This window comes from Oncorhynchus kisutch, linkage group LG24 (assembly GCF_002021735.2).
Source record: "Oncorhynchus kisutch isolate 150728-3 linkage group LG24, Okis_V2, whole genome shotgun sequence".
In the NCBI taxonomy this organism is placed as follows: Eukaryota; Metazoa; Chordata; class Actinopteri; order Salmoniformes; family Salmonidae; genus Oncorhynchus; species Oncorhynchus kisutch.
In genome coordinates, this window is record NC_034197.2 from 41,891,031 (window position 1) to 41,913,764 (window position 22,734).

The window sequence follows — 22,734 nt, forward strand, 5'->3', positions numbered from 1 at the left end:
GTCACTACAGTAGTGAGTCATTTAGCAGACTCTCTGATCCAGAGTCACTACAGTAGTGAGTCATTTAGCAGACTCTCTGATCCAGAGTCACTACAGTAGTGAGTCATTTAACAGACTCTCTGATCCAGAGTCACTACAGTAGTGAGTCATTTAACAGACTCTCTGATCCAGAGTCACTACAGTAGTGAGTCATTTAACAGACTCTCTGATCCAGAGCCACTACAGTTGTGAGTCATTTAACAGACTCTCTGATCCAGAGTCACTACAGTAGTGAGTCATTTAGCAGACTCTCTTATCCAGAGTCACTACAGTAGTGAGTCATTTAGCAGACTCTCTGATCCAGAGCCACTACAGTAGTGAGTCATTTAGAACACTCTCTGATCCAGAGCCACTACAGTAGTGAGTCATTTAACAGACTCTCTGATCCAGAGCCACTACAGTAGTGAGTCATTTAGCAGACTCTCTTATCCAGAGCCACTACAGTAGTTTTTTAGAACGATTTACAGTGCATTCATCTTCAGATAGCTAGTTGGGTCACCCACATATCTCAGTCATAGTAACTACACATCTCCTCAATAAAGTAGCTAACAACAATGACAGAGATAGAAAAGAGAGGGGGTGGGGGAGTCAAGTACAAGTGTTAGTTTAGGAAAGGGTTCTTTGTATTTTGGGGGGGGGGATTATTTAAGATACCCTTTGAAGAAGTAGGATTTCTGATGCTTTCTCATGATGGGCCTGCTGTCCTAGCTTCAGGGGGAAGATGGGCAGGGACTCTGCTTTCCTAGAGTCAGGGGGAAGATGGACAGGGACTCTGCTGTCCTAGAGTCAGGGGGAAGATGGACAGGGACTCTGCTGTCCTAGAGTCAGGGGGAAGATGGACAGGGACTCTGCTGTCCTAGAGTCAGGGGGAAGATGGACAGGGACTCTGCTGTCCTAGCTTCAGGGGGAAGATGGACAGGGACTCTGTTGTCCTAGCTTCAGGGGGAAGATGGACAGGAACTCTGCTGTCCTAGCATCAGGGGGAAGATGGACAGGGACTCTGCTGTCCTAGCATCAGGGGGAAGATGGACAGGGACTCTGCTGTCCTAGCATCAGGGGGAAGATGGACAGGGACTCTGCTGTCCTAGCTTCAGGGGGAAGATGGGCAGGGACTCTGCTTTCCTAGAGTCAGGGGGAAGATGGACAGGGACTCTGCTGTCCTAGAGTCAGGGGGAAGATGGACAGGGACTCTGCTGTCCTAGAGTCAGGGGGAAGATGGACAGGGACTCTGCTGTCCTAGAGTCAGGGGGAAGATGGACAGGGACTCTGCTGTCCTAGCTTCAGGGGGAAGATGGACAGGGACTCTGTTGTCCTAGCTTCAGGGGGAAGATGGACAGGAACTCTGCTGTCCTAGCATCAGGGGGAAGATGGACAGGGACTCTGCTGTCCTAGCATCAGGGGGAAGATGGACAGGGACTCTGCTGTCCTAGCATCAGGGGGAAGATGGACAGGGACTCTGCTGTCCTAGCATCAGGGGGAAGATGGACAGGGACTCTGCTGTCCTAGCTTCAGGGGGAGATGGACAGGGACTCTGCTCTCCTAGCTTCAGGGGGAAGATGGGAAGGGACTCTACTGTCCTAGCTTCAGGGGGAAGATGGGAAGGGACTCTGCTGTCCTAGATTCAGGGGGAAGCTGGTTCCAGCATTGAGGTTCCAGGACAGAGAAGAGCTTGGAATGGGCTGACCGGGAGCTGCCCCTCGTAGGGGTGGCAGGGCCAAGAGACCAGAGGTGGCAGAACGGAGTGCTCGGGTTGGGGTGTAGGGTTTTAGCATAGCCTGAAGGTAGCGAGTGGCGGTTCCTCTTGCTGACAACTTTATGACAAGATTCCTGAGGTAAGATTACGGTCCGTGTGCGTTTCGATCTTTGTTTTCTCAGTTAAAACAGAGCAATCGGCAATGTGAAAACGGCTTGTTTTGCGTAGAGATCTTTTTATTCTCTACGTTTGGTTGGTCAGGGTGTGACTCGGCTGGGAAACTCTGTTTTTTGTTTCTATGTTTTTGGCCGGGTATGGTTCTCAATCAGGGACAGCTGTCTACCGTTGTCTCTGATTGGGAATCATATTTAGGCGGACTTTTTTCCTTTTGTAGTTGTGGGTAGTTGTCTTTGTTAGGGGCATTATAGCCTAAGTTAAGCTTCACGGTCGTTTCCTTGTTCTTTGTTTTGTTGGCGACATTTATCAAATGTAAAAAAAATGTTACGCTGCACCTTGGTCCTGTCATTTCCACGACGACAGCGATCGTGACATGTTTATTTGTTTTTGAATAAAAATGGTATTGTTTTTTTGTTTTTTGCATATCGTGCTGTAGGTCCACCCCACACCTGGAGGGCACAGAAACAAGCCCTGGATCACCTGGAGGGCACAGAAACAAGCCCTGGATCACCTGGAGGGCACAGAAACAAGCCCTGGATCACCTGGAGGGCACAGAAACAAGCCCTGGATCACCTGGAGGGCACAGAAACAAGCCCTGGATCACCTGGAGGGCACAGAAACAAGCCCTGGATCACCTGGAGGGCACAGAAACAAGCCCTGGATCACCTGGAGGGCACAGAAACAAGCCCTGGATCACCTGGAGGGCACAGAAACAAGCCCTGGATCACCTGGAGGGCACAGAAACAAGCCCTGGATCACCTGGAGGGCACACAAACAAGCCCTGGATCACCTGGAGGGCACAGAAACAAGCCCTGGATCACCTGGAGGGCACAGAAACAAGCCCTGGATCACCTGGAGGGCACAGAAACAAGCCCTGGATCACCTGGAGGGTTGTGGGGTCCTGCACAGAAACAAGCCCTGGATCACCTGGAGGGTTGTGGGGTCCTGCACAGAAACAAGCCCTAGCCCAGGGACCATCAACTAGATTCAGGCGCGGGATGATTTGAGTGGATGGTTGCACAGAAACAAGCCCTAGCCCAGGGATCATCAACTAGATTCAGGCGCGGGATGATTTGAGTGGAGGGTTGCACAGAAACAAGCCCTAGCCCAGGGATCATCAACTAGATTCAGGCGCGGGATGATTTGAGTGGAGGGTTGCACAGAAACAAGCCCTAGCCCAGGGATCATCAACTAGATTCAGGCGCGGGATGATTTGAGTGGAGGGTTGCACAGAAACAAGCCCTAGCCCAGGGATCATCAACTAGATTCAGGCGCGGGATGATTTGAGTGGAGGGTTGCACAGAAACAAGCCCTAGCCCAGGGATCATCAACTAGATTCAGGCGCGGGATGATTTGAGTGGAGGGTTGCACAGAAACAAGCCCTAGCCCAGGGACCATCAACTAGATTCAGGCGCGGGATGATTTGAGTGGAGGGTTGCACAGAAACAAGCCCTAGCCCAGGGATCATCAACTAGATTCAGGCGCGGGATGATTTGAGTGGAGGGTTGCACAGAAACAAGCCCTAGCCCAGGGATCATCAACTAGATTCAGGCGCGGGATGATTTGAGTGGATGGTTGCACAGAAACAAGCCCTAGCCCAGGGATCATCAACTAGATTCAGGCGCGGGATGATTTGAGTGGATGGTTGCACAGAAACAAGCCCTAGCCCAGGGATCATCAACTAGATTCAGGCGCGAGATGATTTGAGTGGATGGTTTGGGGGCTGGAACAAGCCCTAGCCCAGGGATCATCAACTAGATTCAGGCGCGGGATGATTTGAGTGGATGGTTGCACAGAAACAAGCCCTAGCCCAGGGACCATCAACTAGATTCAGGCGCGGGATGATTTGAGTGGAGGGTTGCACAGAAACAAGCCCTAGCCCAGGGATCATCAACTAGATTCAGGCGCGGGATGATTTGAGTGGATGGTTTGGGGGCTGGAACAAGCCCTAGCCCAGGGATCATCAACTAGATTCAGGCGCGGGATGATTTGAGTGGATGGTTGCACAGAAACAAGCCCTAGCCCAGGGATCATCAACTAGATTCAGGCGCGGGATGATTTGAGTGGATGGTTTGGGGGCTGGAACAAGCCCTAGCCCAGGGATCATCAACTAGATTCAGGCGCGGGATGATTTGAGTGGAGGGTTGCACAGAAACAAGCCCTAGCCCAGGGATCATCAACTAGATTCAGGCGCGGGATGATTTGAGTGGAGGGTTTGGGGGCTGGAACAAGCCCTAGCCCAGGGACCATCAACTAGATTCAGGCGCGGGATGATTTGAGTGGAGGGTTGCACAGAAACAAGCCCTAGCCCAGGGACCATCAACTAGATTCAGGCGCGGGATGATTTGAGTGGATGGTTTGGGGGCTGGAACAAGCCCTAGCCCAGGGACCATCAACTAGATTCAGGCGCGGGATGATTTGAGTGGAGGGTTGCACAGAAACAAGCCCTAGCCCAGGGACCATCAACTAGATTCAGGCGCGGGATGATTTGAGTGGAGGGTTTGGGGGCTGGAACAAGCCCTAGCCCAGGGACCATCAACTAGATTCAGGCGCGGGATGATTTGAGTGGAGGGTTGCACAGAAACAAGCCCTAGCCCAGGGACCATCAACTAGATTCAGGCGCGGGATGATTTGAGTGGAGGGTTTGGGGGCTGGAACAAGCCCTAGCCCAGGGATCATCAACTAGATTCAGGCGCGGGATGATTTGAGTGGATGGTTTGGGGGCTGGAACATAATTACGAATAATTTGACTAAAACATAATAAATTCAAATCTTACATTTGAATATTAATAATATGTCTCTCCGTTATATGTGGAAATACTTGGAAACAAATTATTATTCAAATGACTTGGAACTGATTCCCTGATGTTTTGTCCCACACATCCATTTAAAAAAAGCATTGGACCAGTAACTGAAAGGTTGCTAGATCAAATCCCCCGAGCTGACAAGGTACAAAGTTGTCACCTGCTTCTGAACAAGGCAGTTAACTGTCATTGTAAATAAGAATTTGTTCTTAACTGACTTGCCGATTTGAACAAAGGTTAAATAAATAAAAAAACTAAAATTTTGAACCACCTGCGGGCCAAATTCGGCCCAGTTGGGGAAACCCTGGACGAGCCTCTATCCCTAAACACTTGTGGAGATCTGAGATGATTGGACAGGTGTAAGCAACACTGTCAAAATTCCACCAAACCTTTCAGAAGGTGAGGTGGAACTCTCACCATGTCACCACCCATCAATCCCTCTCAGATCTCCATAAGTGTCTAGACTCTGGGCAGTAGGGGCTAAGGGTTGTTTCTGGACAGACCACGGGTATTGTGGTAGCTCAGTCAGTCAGTCAGTCTGGTAAAGTCTAAAAATGTTAAGGGGCCAAAGAAGTTTTCCCCCCCATTTGTTTAAATGATATTTCCAAACACACACTATGAGGTAGGGATGATATCAGTGTCGTAATATTTTTTTCCATGGCAAAAATGAAAAACACGAAGCAGACCAAAGACTTTGGTCTTTTTAAAAACCTGTAACATATTGTGTTCTAGAACCTGGAAAATAAATACATGTGACTCTGGATGACATCATAATGACTGGATGACATCATAATGACTGGATGACATCATAATGACTGGATGACATCATAATGTCTGGATGACATCATAATGTCTGGATGACATCATAATGACTGGATGACATCATAATGACTGGATGACATCATAATGTCTGGATGACATCATAATGACTGGATGACATCATAATGACTGGATGACATCATAATGTCTGGATGACATCATAATTGTAACGGTTTTCTTCTATCTCCTCCTCTGAAGAGGAGGTGTCGTAAGGATTGGACCAAAATGCGACGTAGTTGGTGTTCATGTTCTTAAATAAAGGAAAACTCAAACATGAACATAATATAAAAACAATAAACGTGAGAAAACCTAAACAGCCCTGTCTGGTGAAAACAAAACATAGAAACAGACAAACTAGACACACAGAAACAGATAAACTAGACACACAACATAGAATGCCCACTCAGATCACACCCTGTCTGGTGAAAACAAAACATAGAAACAGACAAACTAGACACACAGAAACAGATAAACTAGACACACAACATAGAATGCCCACTCAGATCACACCCTGTCTGGTGAAAACAAACCCAGAAACAGATAAACTAGACACACAACATAGAATGCCCACTCAGATCACACCCTGTCTGGTGAAAACAAACCCAGAAACAGACAAACTAGACACACAGAAACAGATAAACTAGACACACAACATAGAATGCCCACTCAGATCACACCCTGTCTGGTGAAAACAAACCCAGAAACAGATAAACTAGACACACAACATAGAATGCCCACTCAGATCACACCCTGTCTGGTGAAAACAAACCCAGAAACAGACAAACTAGACACACAGAAACAGATAAACTAGACACACAACATAGAATGCCCACTCAGATCACACCCTGTCTGGTGAAAACAAAACATAGAAACAGACAAACTAGACACACAGAAACAGACAAACTAGACACACAACATAGAATGCCCACTCAGATCACACCCTGTCTGGTGAAAACAAACCCAGAAACAGATAAACTAGACACACAACATAGAATGCCCACTCAGATCACACCCTGTCTGGTGAAAACAAACCCAGAAACAGACAAACTAGACACACAGAAACAGATAAACTAGACACACAACATAGAATGCCCACTCAGATCACACCCTGTCTGGTGAAAACAAACCCAGAAACAGATAAACTAGACACACAACATAGAATGCCCACTCAGATCACACCCTGTCTGGTGAAAACAAACCCAGAAACAGACAAACTAGACACACAACATAGAATGCCCACTCAGATCACACCCTGTCTGGTGAAAACAAACCCAGAAACAGATAAACTAGACACACAACATAGAATGCCCACTCAGATCACACCCTGTCTGGTGAAAACAAACCCAGAAACAGACAAACTAGACACACAACATAGAATGCCCACTCAGATCACACCCTGTCTGGTGAAAACAAACCCAGAAACAGACAAACTAGACACACAACATAGAATGCCCACTCAGATCACACCCTGTCTGGTGAAAACAAACCCAGAAACAGACAAACTAGACACACAACATAGAATGCCCACTCAGATCACACCCTGTCTGGTGAAAACAAACCCAGAAACAGATAAACTAGACACACAACATAGAATGCCCACTCAGATCACACCCTGTCTGGTGAAAACAAACCCAGAAACAGATAAACTAGACACACAACATAGAATGCCCACTCAGATCACACCCTGTCTGGTGAAAACAAACCCAGAAACAGACAAACTAGACACACAACATAGAATGCCCACTCAGATCACACCCTGTCTGGTGAAAACAAACCCAGAAACAGACAAACTAGACACACAACATAGAATGCCCACTCAGATCACACCCTGTCTGGTGAAAACAAACCCAGAAACAGACAAACTAGACACACAACATAGAATGCCCACTCAGATCACACCCTGTCTGGTGAAAACAAAACATAGAAACAGACAAACTAGACACACAACATAGAATGCCCACTCAGATCACACCCTGTCTGGTGAAAACAAACCCAGAAACAGACAAACTAGACACACAACATAGAATGCCCACTCAGATCACACCCTGTCTGGTGAAAACAAACCCAGAAACAGACAAACTAGACACACAACATAGAATGCCCACTCAGATCACACCCTGACCAAACAAAACATAGAAACAGACAAACTAGACACACAACATAGAATGCCCACTCAGATCACACCCTGACCAAACAAAACATAGAAACAGACAAACTAGACACACAACATAGAATGCCCACTCAGATCACACCCTGACCAAACAAAACATAGAAACAGACAAACTAGACACACAACATAGAATGCCCACTCAGATCACACCCTGACCAAACAAAACATAGAAACAGACAAACTAGACACACAACATAGAATGCCCACTCAGATCACACCCTGACCAAACAAAACATAGAAACAGACAAACTAGACACACAACATAGAATGCCCACTAAAAACACACCCTGACCTAACAAAACATAGAAACAGACAAACTAGACACACAACATAGAATGCCCACTCAGATCACACCCTGACCAAACAAAACATAGAAACAGACAAACTAGACACACAACATAGAATGCCCACTCAGATCACACCCTGACCAAACAAAACATAGAAACATACAAACTAGACACACAACATAGAATACCCACTCAGATCACACCCTGACCAAACAAAACATAGAAACAGACAAACTAGACACACAACATAGAATGCCCACTCAGATCACACCCTGACCAAACAAAACATAGAAACAGACAAACTAGACACACAACATAGAATGCCCACTCAGATCACACCCTGACCAAACAAAACATAGAAACAGACAAACTAGACACACAACATAGAATGCCCACTCAGATCACACCCTGACCAAACAAAACATAGAAACAGACAAACTAGACACACAACATAGAATGCCCACTCAGATCACACCCTGACCAAACAAAACATAGAAACAGACAAAGCAAACTATGGTCAGGGTGTGACAATAATGATGTTTGTTTTCAACATCAGGGATGTTTTCCTGAATAAGTTACATCTGCTGTGTGTTTTGATTCCTTTCCATGATATGAACGAGTATCGCGATACTGGTTTGGTTGAAAAAGCACTCTGAAATTGTGAAAATGAAGATAATGCTCTTTTTGTCTAAGAGCTGTTTGAAAAAAAAACATGACTGGAATTTCAGCCTGTTCGGGTGGGACAGAACATTTGTCCCACATCATGACACCACAATCTGATCGGATTATAATAAACCAATGACTGTTCATCTGGGTAAGGGGGTGGGCTCTAGACTATCCTATCAGCCAATCAGGGCTGTGTATGTAAATGATACATGATAAACCATGTATTTGTGTTATTTTCATTAAATAAACGGTGATTTATTAGACATACAGTGATGATTTAAAAATAAAATGACAAAGACTTCATAGTTGTCATAGCTGTCAAATACTTGCTCCCTCTTTCCTGAGAATCTCAATTGCATTTCCTTGATTCGTCGCATCCTCTCTCCTGGTATCCATCTCAAAACCCATTGGATGAGAAGGTCGGTGGTCCTTATCCCTCTCACCTTCTTATCCAATGGGTTTTGAGAAGGCAAGGACAGATTCTGCCATTGTTTCCCCCATTCCTCACCTCCCTCTCAAAGCCCATTGGGGGGAGAGGAGGGAAGGCTCCTCCCTTCAGGCTACAATGGACTTTCAAGGAGAGAAAAGGAGTGGAGGAAACAAGGACAGAGGAAGCAACAATTTGACGGCTAGTTTTCAGACACACACACAATGCATTGCATAATCAGTAGCATTACATCACAGTGAGAGGTCAGCCACAGTAGAGCTGTGGGATTGGATTTCACTATGGGGGTTTAGATATCAGAATCAGCATGGACGAGACAGAGAAGGACGTGTGTATATATGTGCGTGTGTGTGTGTTTGCCTGTCTGTCTGTGTGTGTTGTGTGTGTTTGCCTGTGTGTGTTGTGTGTGTGTGTGTGTGTGTGTGTGTGTGTGTGTGTGTGTTTGCCTGTGTGCGTGTCTCTTTTAATAAAAATAGATAATACATCTATTAATAGTTCTCCTTTGAGCGGAGGATTTATTATTGTAGAGTGAGGGACTGACATTAAATATCTACGTCCCAAATGGCGCAATATTCCCTTTATAGTGTACACTACTTTGACCAGGGACCATAGGGAATAGGGTGTACACTACTTTGACCAGGACCCATAGGGAATAGGGTGTACACTACTTTGACCACGGCCCATAGGGAATAGGGTGTACACTACTTTGACCAGGGCCCATAGGGAATAGGGTGCACACTACTTTGACCAGGGCCCATAGGGAATAGGGTGTACACTACTTTGACCAGGGACCATAGGGAATAGGGTGTACACTACTTTGACCAGGGCCCATAGGGAATAGGGTGCACACTACTTTGACCAGGACCCATAGGGAATAGGGTGTACACTACTTTGACCAGGACCCATAGGGAATAGGGTGTACACTACTTTGACCAGGGCCCATAGGGAATAGGGTGTACACTACTTTGACCAGGGCCCATAGGGAATAGGGTGCACACTACTTTGACCAGGGCCCATAGGGAATAGGGTGTACACTACTTTGACCAGGGCCCATAGGGAATAGGGTGTACACTACTTTGACCAGGGCCCATAGGGAATAGGGTGTACATTACTTTGACCAGGGCCCATAGGGAATAGGGTGCACACTACTTTGACCAGGGCCCATAGGGAATAGGGTGCCATTTGGGATGCACAGATTGTATAGTGAGTGATTGAGATTCAATGGGACAAAAACTATCCTAAACTGCATGTAGTTAGGTTAAGTTAAGTTAAACCACATGAGTTGGGTTTGTTTTTAGTTAGGTTAAGTTAAACCACATGAGATGGGTTTGTATATAGTTAGGTTAAGTTAAACCACATGAGATGGGTTTGTATATAGTTAGGTTAAGTTAAACCACATGAGATAGGTTTGTATGTAACTGAATGTAGTATATAGTTAGGTTAAGTTAATGTATGATTTGTGCTAGCTCTATTCTAAATATTTAATGTATAAATTGTGCTAGCTCTATTCTATATATTTAATATATACCAAGATGCTCTCACTGTCTCACTGTAGATTGAGATGTTTTTGCACTTTTTCTCCAAACGTCAAATTTAAAAGTTGATCCAAATGTCAAATTCCGTTAAGGGTCAAAGGTGTCACGACTTCCGCCGAAGTCGGTCCCTCTCCTTGTTCGGGCGGCGTTCGGCGGTCGACGTCACCGATCTTCTAGCCATCGCCGATCCACTTTTCATTTTCCATTGGTTTTTGTCTTGTCTTCCATCACACCTGGTTCCAATTCCATCAATTACATGTTGTGTATTTAACCCTCTGTTCCCCCCCATGTCCTTGTCTGTAATTGTTTGTTGTCAGTGCTTGTGCACGTTATGTTCTGGTGTGCGTCGGGTTATGTTCCCATGTATTTTACTATTCTGTATCCGGGGGGTTTTGATAATTGAACTTAGTCGTTGGAAACACAGGGTCGCTCTCCTGCGTCTGACTTCTCTGCCCCCAGTTTGTCTTGTCTTCCATCACACCTGGTTCCAATCGTCGGGTTATGTTCCCATGTATTTTACTATTCACGTTATGCTGTTAGTTACCGGGTTTTGTTTGACGCGTTTATTTTGTATTATTCTGTTGACGGTGGTTTTATGGTTATTAAACACGACCGTTGTAAACCAGTTTCCGCTCTCCTGCGCCTGACCTCTCTGCCGCCAGTAGCATCACATTAAGATGCTAAGTAAAGAGTAAAGAGTTAAGAGTTTAAGGTTTTTGGATTGGTTTAAAACAAAGTTAGGCATTCATTCCCGAATGGTGAAGTTAAGGGTTAAAAGGACAGGGTTTTAAAGACAAACACAAATCTAAACGAGTGTCTACCACTGGGATTGAACAGACAACCTTTGGAACCGGAGTCATGGGATTACACCTATCCAGCACCCCATGTCCACAACACACTAGCAAAACCCATCTGGCTGCTAACACAGTAATGTCATTTATTGAGACAAGTCCTCACCCTGTTCAGGGCACGGTGTGTGTGTGAGAGAGTGAGTGAGAGAGGGAGAGAGGGAGAGAGGTCTGTGTGTCTCACCCTGTTCAGGGCACGGTGTGTGTTTGTGAGAGAGTGAGTGAGAGAGGGAGAGAGTGAGCCAGAGAGATAGAGAGAATGAGAATGAGAGAGAGACAGAGGTCTGTGTGCCTCACCCGGTTCAGGGCACGGTGTGTGTGTGTGTGTGAGAGAGAGAGAGGGAGAGAGAGAGAGAATGAGAGAGAGACAGAGGTCTGTGTATGTGTGAGAGAGTGAGTGAGAGAGTGAGAGAGAGAGAGAGGGAGAGAGAGAATGAGAGAGAGACAGAGGTCTGTGTGTCTCACCCGGTTCAGGGCACGGTGTGTGTGTGTGTGTGTGTGTGTGTGTGTGTGTGTGTGTGTGTGTGTGTGTGTGTGTGTGTGTGTGTGTGTGTGAGAGAGAGAGAATGAGAGCGAGAGGTCTGTGTGTCTCACCCGGTTCAGGGCACGCTGTGTGTATGTGTGTGTGTGTGTGTGTGTGAGAGAGAGAGAGAGGTCTGTGTGTCTCACCCGGTTCTCCACAGCCAGTATGACCAGATTACAGTAGGCATCAGGGCACGGTGTCGGCTCCAGTGGGTTATGGTTTCTCCTCTCCCAGCTTCCATAGCTCTTCCCCCTCTCCCAGCTCCCTGTACAGGCCTGCCTGCGTTCCCAACTCCCTCCCTGGGGATGCTTCCTCTCCCAGCTACCTCCAGGCTTCCCTCCACCTCCATGCCTCTTCTCCCAGCTACCTATATAGATTACAGTTTAGTTTGTGATTATATTTACACATACAAAATACACTTTAGCAGTTTAAAATACAGGAAACAGTGTCGCTTACATGACATAAAATAATGAGCGTGATTAAAAAGAGAAACATGAACCATTTCAACCTGCACCTCCTCCAACTCCACTGGCCCCGTGTCTTTTCTCCCAACTTCCCCCGACCGGTCTGGGTCGGTCCCAGCTCCCGCTCACTGGCCTCTTCTCCCAGCTTCCTCCTCCAGGCTTCCTGGTCTGTCTCCGCTCCCAGCTTCCTCCTACCCTGGGCTGCCTCTCTAGGCTGCCACCAGCACCTCAAATCAAATCACACTTTACTGTTAAGTGCATTTAAAATCACACTTTACTGTTAAAACAATACAATGAAAAGAAGTACAAGGAAACAAGAAGCACCTCCAGCCACTCCACCAGCTCCTCCTCCTCCCCCAGCACCCTGCACCAGGGCTGGGTTGGGTTGTGGCTGTGGCTGTGGCTGCTTGGAGGAGGGTTTGTGGTTCTTCCAGTCCACTCCACAGATGGTGTGTCTGCGCTCCATAGTGCCACCTGCTGGACGTGGGTCAGAGTTGCTCATGGTCTGACGACGAGCCTCGATACCTCCTGGTTTTTTCTTCTCCAGGCTGTTACCTCCCGCCAGGACGGTATCTACGTTTAAACCTGGGGGAGGAGGAGAATGGAGGAAGAGGAGGATGGAGGAAGAGGAGGATGGAGGAAGAGGAGGATGAGGAGGATGGAGGAAGAGGAGGATGGAGGAGGATGGAGGAAGAGGAGGAGGATGGAGGAGGAGGAGCGAGGAGGATGATGATGAGCAGGAGGAGGAGGAGGAAGAGGATGGAGGAGGGGCAGGAGGGGGATGGAAGAGTAGGAAGAGGAGTATGGATGAGGAAGAAGAGGAGTATGGAGGAGCAGGAGGAGGATGAAGGAGGAAGATGGAGGAGGAGGAGTACAGAGGAGGAGGAAGAGGAGTATGGAGGAGCAGGAGGAGGATGGAGCAGGTGGAGGAAGGGGAGGGGGAGAAGGAGGAGGAGGAGGAGTGTCACCAAACACATACTTTCCAGATTCAGATTGATTCATCCACAACCATGTAGTATTTACAGCATAGCAAATCAAATCTGAGATCAGAGGCAAACTAATAGATGCTGAATCCAGACATGACTAATAGATGCTGAATCCAGACATGACTAATAGATGCTGAATCCAGACATGACTAATAGATGCTGAATCCAGACATGACTAATAGATGCTGAATCCAGACATGACTAATAGATGCTGAATCCAGACATGACTAATAGATGCTGAATCCAGACATGACTAATAGATGCTGAATCCAGACATGACTAGATGCTGAATCCAGACATGACTAATAGATGCTGAATCCAGACATGGCTAATAGATGCTGAATCCAGACATGACTAATAGATGCTGAATCCAGACATGACTAATAGATGCTGAATCCAGACATGGTTAATAGATGCTGAATCCAGACATGGTTAATAGATGCTGAATCCAGACATGACTAATAGATGCTGAATCCAGACATGGTTAATAGATGCTGAATCCAGACATGGTTAATAGATGCTGAATCCAGACATGGTTAATAGATGCTGAATCCAGACATGGTTAATAGATGCTGAATCCAGACATGGTTAATAGATGCTGAATCCAGACATGGTTAAAACCTGTTAAGCCTACCCCCTACTTTTTCGAACATTCTGTTAAAAATCCCGCAACATTTCGGCATCCTGCTACTCATGCCAGGAATATAGTATATGCATATGATTAGTATGTGTGGATAGAAAACACTCTCACGTTTCTAAAACTGGTTAAATCACGGCTGTGACTATAACAGAGCGTCTGTTTCATCGAAAAGCGCATGAAAAACTGATCACTGAAAACTGGAAAAAATATCCATGCGCCACTTGCATGTATTGTTTAACGGGCACGAAATTAAATGGGGCCGAGATTGCAAGTCCTACAGCTTCCACACGATGTCGCCAGTTTTGTCAATTGCCTTCTCGTTGTTTCTTGGTCAAACGAGGTAGAGAGACCACTTTCCATCCGGTCTCCGACAGGAAGTTTTGGAAGAGCGATTTCGGAACATGATTTGAAATCGTGGAGCTATTGAATACACATCGCCCCGTGATCAATTTGATAGATTATTAACGTTTACTAATACCTAAAGTTGGATTAGAAAAGTATTTCGAAGTGTTTTGTGAAAGTTTATCGTCAACTTTTTTAATTAAAAAAAATGACGTAGCGTTTTGAAACGGTTTCCATAGATTGATATTTTGGGTATATATGGACCGATTTAATCGAAAAAAAGACCCAATAGTGATGTTTATGGGACATATAGGAGTGCCAACAAAGAAGCTCGTCAAAGGTAATGAAAGTTTTATATTTTATTTCTGCTATTTGTGTAGCGCCGGCTACGCTAATTCTTTTGTTTACGTCGCATTCAGGCATTTCGGGGTGTTGCATGCTATCAGATAATAATCTGACTTGTTGGCTAGATTCACAACGAGTGTAGCTTTAATTCACTACCCTGCATGTGTGTTTTAATGAACGTTTGAGTTTTAACGAGTGCTATTAGCATTTGGCGTAGTGCATTTGCATTTGCTGATGGCTAGATGAGACGTGGTTAATAGATGCTGAATCCAGACATGGTTAATAGATGCTGAATCCAGACATGGTTAAAACCTGTCTAGGAAAGACGTTCCGCTAGCGGAACCCCTCGATAACATTCCGCTGAAAAGGAAATTCAAAAATAGTTTTTAGTAATATGTAACTTTCACACATGAACAAGTCCAATACAGCAAATGAAAGATAAACATCTTGTTAATCTACCCATGGTGTCCGATTTAAAAAATGCTTTACAGCGAAAACACTTGTGATTATGTTAGGTCAGAGTCAAGTGACAAAAACACACACAGCCATTTTCCAGCCAAAGAGAGGAGTCACAAAAAGCAGAAATATAGATAAAATTAATCACTAACCTTTGATGATCTTCATCAGATGACACTCAATGTTACACAATACATGTGTGTTTTGTTCGATAATGTGTATATTTATATCCAAAAATCTCAGTTTACGTTGGCGCGTTACGTGCAATAATGTTTTCATTCCAAAACATCTGGTGATTTTGCAGAAATACTCATTGATAAAGGATGCAAGTGTTATTCACAGAATTAAAGATAGACTTATCCTCTATGCAACCGCATTGTCAGATTTCAAAAAAACTTTACGGAAAAAGAAAAAGCCAAAGAAAAAGCCGCCATTTTGGCGTCAACATTAGTTAGAAAAAAACACTATAAATATTAACTTACCTTTGATGATCTTCATCAGAAGGCACTCCCAGGAATCCCAGTTCGACAATAAATGACTGATTTGTTCCATAAAGCCCATCATTTAGCCACTTGTTGTTAGTGTGTTCAGCCCAGTAATCCATCCTCATGAGGAGCGAGCACTTCCTCCAGACAAAAACTCAAAAAGTTCCATTACAGGTCGTAGAAAGAAGTCAAATGATGTTTGCAATCAATCTTTAGGATGTTTTTTTAAAACTTAAGTCATCAATAAGATTCCAACCGGAGAATTTCATTGTCTGAAAAAAGCCTTGGAACGAGAGCAAACTCTGTCGAGAGCGCGCGTCATGAGACCGAGGCTATCTGCCAGACCACTCACTCAAAGAACTCCTTTATAGTAGAATCCTAAAACTAGGATCTAAAGACGGTGACATCTAGTGGAAGCCTTAGGAAGTGCAAGCACATCCATAACTATCAGGGATTTGAATAGACACTGTTTTGAAAATTGATTTCTCACTTCCTGTTTGGATTTCCTCTCAGGTTTTTGCCTGCCATATGAGTTCTGTTATACTCACAGACATCATTCAAACAGTTTTAGAAACTTCAGTGTTTTCTATCCAATACTAATAATAATATGCATATATTAGCATTTGGGACAGAGTAGGAGGCAGTTCAGTTTGGGCATGCTATTCATCCAAAAGTGAAAATGTTGCCCCCTGTCCCAAAAAAGTTAAGACATGGATTGAAATGTGCAGTAAGTGAGTTACTAAGCTGCCTTGCCTGTTTTGAGCACCAGAAGGTGCAGTGCATCATCTCTCAGGTAGGAGGCAGCAGCGATCTCGTGCGTAGGGATTCTCAGCAGCAGTTTCTCGTTGTCTCGCCAGGTCAGAAGAAGACATCGGGCTGACAGGCTCAGGATACAGTCCTGCTCAACACTGGTCCTCAGGGGAAGCACCTTCAGCTGCTGCGTAACCAAAAAGCAACAGAGACACATATTACACACCAGAGATACAGACACATGCTATGTAATTACTATTTATACAACGGGTGGGTCTAATCCTGAATGCTGATTGTTTAAAAAACACATTCCAGCCGGTGTCTATTCCACAAGTTACCACCGGCTAAATCTAGGATGTTAAAATGCCTATTTACTCTGTTCCATCTGACTGCGTAATCCACTGTCTCATCAGCCCGGCCAGGCAATTTATAAACTTGATCTCCACTATAAAAAGCATTTAGACATTATCTCACATCTTTTAGACTAACATTTGGTTTTCAACAGCAGAGATTTATATAAACCTGTCTGTTTATATGACACTTGCATCATAGTTTCAATATGTTACGGTTTTCTTCCGTCGAAAGAGAGTAGGACCAAAATGCAACGTGGTTAATTCGATACATCTTTAATGACGATGAAATACGAACAATACAAAAACAATAAACGTACGTGAAAACCAAAACAGCCTAAACTGGTGAAAACTAACACAGAGACAGGAACAATCACCCACCAAACACTCAAAGAATATGTCTGCCTAAATATGGTTCCCAATCAGAGACAACGATAATCACCTGCCTCTGATTGAGAACCGCCTCAGGCAACCATAGACTATGCTAGAAAACCCCACTAAGCCACAATCCCAAAACCTACGAAAAACCCCCATACATAAACACACCACAAAATAAACGCATGTCACACCCTGGCCTGACCAAATAAATAAAGAAAACACAAAATACTAAGACCAGGGCGTGACACAATATTAAAATTCAATCTCTAACTGTCGGGACAAGACAGACATGTAGGCAATGTTTCTCATCCGGTCGAAATCATAATTCAGCTGGCATCATTTTCATGGAATTTAACAAAAAATATATAAATTGAAAAAAGTTACAATGAAACACAGCCAGTTTGCAGTCTTTCCATTTTCGGTTTAAAGTGATTGTGTTAGCTGTGTTGGCTAGCTCCTCTGAACAACAGTGTCCTGAGGAGAGAGCACATATCTATGCCAGGTGAAATCGCACCTTATTAGCTCATTGTTATGGATGTATCCAAATAAATGTCACTAGAAAACAGCTTCAACAAATGTAAATACAGTTACTTTGCTGTTATTTTGACATGACCATAAGTTAGCTGTAGTTGGCTAGCAAGGGAAAAGAACGTTGACAGCCAGCATGGCAACGGAACATTTAGAACGAACGACTGGGTCGCGTCCATTGATACAGAACAAAAAAGACTTGAGTGTCATCTGATGAAGATCATCAGATGTTAGTGATTAATTTGATCTATATTTCAGCTTTTTGTGACTCCTCTCTTTGGCTAGAAAAATGGCTGTGTGTGTTTTTGTCACTTGACTCTGACAGTCAGTGAAACGTCTATGCTGTGATAGATGTAGAACTAAAAGACATAACGACTGGGTGTGAATAGATCGAGGCCAGTCAGTGAAACGTCTGTTGCTCCAGTATTGTTTTTCCATTGTTTTATTGGACTCACCCTGGCTGTGTCCAGGAGCTGCAGCAGTTCATCTCTACTGGAAGGGTTTAGAGAGCACGACACCCAAGTCAGGTGACCCAGGAACTACGAGGACAACAAGGATCAGAGTTTAGCATCACTGTACTAGATAAAAGCAAAAAAGACCGTTATACCCACCCAGAGAGAGAGCAGGAAACCCACATCAAATCACATTTTATTCATCACATGCTTCGTAACCACAGGTGTAGACTAACAGTGAAGGTAGAGAGAAACAACAGGTATAAACAAACAGTGAAATGCTGACGGGCCCTTCCCAACAATGTAGAGAGAAACAACAGGTGTAGACTAACAGTGAAATGCTGACGGGCCCTTCCCAACAATGTAGAGAGAAAGAAAATAGATAAATAATAGAAAAGTAAAACACAGTAATAAAATGAATAATAAATACACAATGAGTATCATAACATGGCTTTATACACAGGGTACCAGTACTGAGTCCATGTGTAGGGGTACAAGGTAATAACATGGCTTTATACACAGGGTACCAGTACTGAGTCCATGTGTAGGGGTACGAGGTAATAACATGGCTTTATACACAGGGTACCAGTACTGAGTCCATGTGTAGGGGTACGAGGTCAATAACATGGCTATATACACAGGGTACCAGTACTGAGTCCATGTGTAGGGGTACGAGGTAATAACATGGCTTTATACACAGGGTACCAGTACTGAGTCCATGTGCAGGGGTACGAGGTAATAACATGGCTTTATACACAGGGTACCAGTACTGAGTCCATGTGTAGGGGTACGAGGTAATAACATGGCTATATACACAGGGTACCAGTACTGAGTCCATGTGCAGGGGTACGAGGTAATAACATGGCTTTATACACAGGGTACCAGTACTGAGTCCATGTGTAGGGGTACGTGGTAATAACATGGCTATATACACAGGGTACCAGTACTGAGTCCATGTGTAGGGGTACGAGGTAATAACATGGCTTTATACACAGGGTACCAGTACTGAGTCCATGTGTAGGGGTACGAGGTCAATAACATGGCTATATACACAGGGTACCAGTACTGAGTCCATGTGTAGGGGTACGAGGTAATAACATGGCTTTATACACAGGGTACCAGTACTGAGTCCATGTGTAGGGGTACGAGGTAATAACATGGCTTTATACACAGGGTACCAGTACTGAGTCCATGTGCAGGGGTACGAGGTAATAACATGGCTTTATACACAGGGTACCAGTACTGAGTCCATGTGTAGGGGTACGAGGTAATAACATGGCTATATACACAGGGTACCAGTACTGAGTCCATGTGTAGGGGTACGAGGTAATAACATGGCTTTATACACAGGGTACCAGTACTGAGTCCATGTGTAGGGGTACGAGGTCAATAACATGGCTATATACACAGGGTACCAGTACTGAGTCCATGTGTAGGGGTACGAGGTAATAACATGGCTTTATACACAGGGTACCAGTACTGAGTCCATGTGTAGGGGTACGAGGTAATAACATGGCTTTATACACAGGGTACCAGTACTGAGTCCATGTGTAGGGGTACGAGGTAATAACATGGCTTTATACACAGGGTACCAGTACTGAGTCCATGTGTAGGGGTACGAGGTAATAACATGGCTTTATACACAGGGTACCAGTACTGAGTCCATGTGTAGGGGTACGAGGTAATAACATGGCTATATACACAGGGTACCAGTACTGAGTCCATGTGCAGGGGTACGAGGTAATAACATGGCTTTATACACAGGGTACCAGTACTGAGTCCATGTGTAGGGGTACGTGGTAATAACATGGCTATATACACAGGGTACCAGTACTGAGTCCATGTGTAGGGGTACGAGGTAATAACATGGCTTTATACACAGGGTACCAGTACTGAGTCCATGTGTAGGGGTACGTGGTAATAACATGGCTATATACACAGGGTACCAGTACTGAGTCCATGTGTAGGGGTACGAGGTAATAACATGGCTTTATACACAGGATACCAGTACTGAGTCCATGTGTAGGGGTACGAGGTAATAACATGGCTTTATACACAGGGTACCAGTACTGAGTCCATGTGTAGGGGTACGAGGTAATAACATGGCTTTATACACAGGGTACCAGTACTGAGTCCATGTGTAGGGGTACGAGGTAATAACATGGCTTTATTCACAGGGTACCAGTACTGAGTCCATGTGTAGGGGTACGTGGTAATAACATGGCTATGTACACAGGGTACCAGTACGAGGTCATTGTCGTAGATATGTACATATAACTAGCAATAAAGTGACAGATAGTGAACACTAGCAGCATCGTATGTTGATGAGTTAGTGAAAGAAGGATCAAGGCAGGTCAATTTGTTTAACTATTTAACTAACTATTTATTTATTTTATTTAGTCTTATGGCTTGGGGGTAGAAGCTGTTCAGGGTCCTGTTGGTTCCAGACTTGGTGCATCGGTACCGCTTGTCGTGTGCTTGCAGAGAGAACAGTCTATGGCTTGCAGAGAGAACAGTCTATCTTTCGGATGGGACGTTAAACGGGTGTCCTGACTCTCTGAGGTCATTAAAGATCCCATGGCACTTATCGTAAGAGTAGGGGTGTTATCCCTGGTGTCCTGGCTAAATTCCCAATCTGGCCCTCGTACCATCACGGTCACCTAATAATCCCCAGTTTGGCTCATTCATCCCCCTCCTCTCCCCTGTAACTATTCCCCAGGTCGTTGCTGTAAATGAGAACGTGTTCTCAGTCAACTTACCCGGTAAAATAACGGATAAATAAATAAAAGGTGACGTTTGTTTTTATATATATATAACATGTGTTTATTATATTTATTTGTGCGTTGATAAAACCAAAAAGAAGCTTGCAGTAAAGAGAAAATGTCATTCTGAAAAAAGTCTCAAAAGAAAGGATCACGAGGAAAATAGAAGTTTCAGGGAAGAATGGACAGAGAAACAGACAATCTTACCATATTTCTTCACTGTCAAACCAGAGTGTCTTGTTTGTAATGAAACGGTAGCTTTTTTTTTTTTTTGTGCAAATAATTTAACATTAGACATCCTTATGAATTTAAGCACTTTGAAAAAGTGACCTTTCCACCCAGACAGAGGTTCGACCGACACAGAACAACGTCAGTTTCCCCTAACCACTGCCTGGGTATATACGTCTTCTCTCTTTTTTTTTTTAAGAAAGTGAAACGCTCAAAAAATTCTATTTAGAATCTCTGTTAAATCAAGAAGCATCTCTGTCAATAAATATCTCTGTCCTTTTGACTTTGACACTGTATGAACCTTTTATTGTGGCATGAACGCAAACCAGTCACGATGTTTTCATGAATAAACATTGAATGAACGTTGAATAAACATTGAATGAAATCAAATAATAAACAGTGAATGAACGAGACATTTGTTACATAAAAAAAGAAAGAAAAAAAGTGTAACGACATTTGACGACCAGAATCCAATGCTGCTCACGTCTCGGTTTTTGTTTTATGCTTCAGCGTACCCCCCCCCACACACACTATTTATTTTGTTCCGGGATGCAGTACCGGACTGTACTGCCTCACTGTCCCCCCTGGTTCCAGGGTCCTGAGCTTCGTGATGAGCTTTGAGGGCACCATAGTGTTGAACGCTGCGCTGTAGTCAATAAACAGCATTCTCACATAGGTGTTCCTTTTGGGAAATGGCAGCGTGGAGGGCAATAGAGATTGCGTCATCTGTGGATCTGTTGGGGCAGTATGCTAATCGGAGTGGGTGCAAGGTGTCTGGGATGATGGTGTTGATGTGAGCCATGACCAGCCTTTCAAATCATTTCATGGCTACAGATGTGCGTGCTACAGGTCGGCAGGTTACCTTGGCGTTCTTGGGCACAGGGACTATGGTGGTCTGCTTGAAACATATAGGTATTACAGACTGGGTTAGGGAGAGGTTGAAAATGTCATGTCAGTGAAGACTTGTACTCATCCCGGTATTCTATCCGGCCTGCGGCATTGCGAATGTTAACCAGTTTAAAGGTCTTACTCACATCCACTACTGAGAGCGTAATCACACAGTCGTCAGGAACAGCTGGTGCTCTCGCCCTTTGCTCAGTGTGGTTTGCCTCGAAGCGAGCACAGAAGGTAACCCAGGAACTGAGGAGGAGGAAGTACAATGGTATGTCTGGTTGTGTCCCAAACACAAGACATAGCCTATGCCTGTGTTTGAGACATAGCCTATGCCTGTGTTTGAGACATAGCCTATGCCTGTGTTTGAGACATAGCCTATGCCTGTGTTTGAGACATAGCCTATGCCTGTGTTTGCAAGTCTATTATCTATCTAAGTCTAGATGATGTGTCCTCCTCACCTTTGATACAACTATTGATTGATTAGTTGACGTCTCACCTTGACCTCCTTCTCTACATAGTCATAGATGAGTCTCTCTGGGTGGATGAGGAAGTCTGGAGGGTAGAGGGGTACGGTGTGGAGTGGTCTACGAGACACACTACTCCTGTCTGTCTGTCTGCGCCCCGACTTAGAGAAGACCAGGAGCTTGATGGGTGATACAAAGCCCTGA

The 22,734-nt window shown here is 44.7% G+C and overlaps 1 protein-coding gene across 1 annotated transcript in view; it reads right to left on the minus strand.

Moving 5' to 3' along the window:
- Positions 1 to 22,734, minus strand: part of ccm2l (CCM2 like scaffold protein) — a 49,555-nt gene that overhangs the window by 24,219 nt on the left and 2,602 nt on the right. Inside the window, exons 2-7 of the mRNA XM_031804231.1 lie at positions 22,563 to 22,730; positions 18,186 to 18,269; positions 16,478 to 16,661; positions 12,795 to 13,055; positions 12,515 to 12,697; positions 12,153 to 12,373 (exon numbers count right to left, since the gene is read on the minus strand). Coding sequence (XP_031660091.1) covers positions 12,153 to 12,373; positions 12,515 to 12,697; positions 12,795 to 13,055; positions 16,478 to 16,661; positions 18,186 to 18,269; positions 22,563 to 22,730 — 1,101 coding nt within the window. The remainder of the gene's footprint in view (positions 1 to 12,152; positions 12,374 to 12,514; positions 12,698 to 12,794; positions 13,056 to 16,477; positions 16,662 to 18,185; positions 18,270 to 22,562; positions 22,731 to 22,734) is intronic.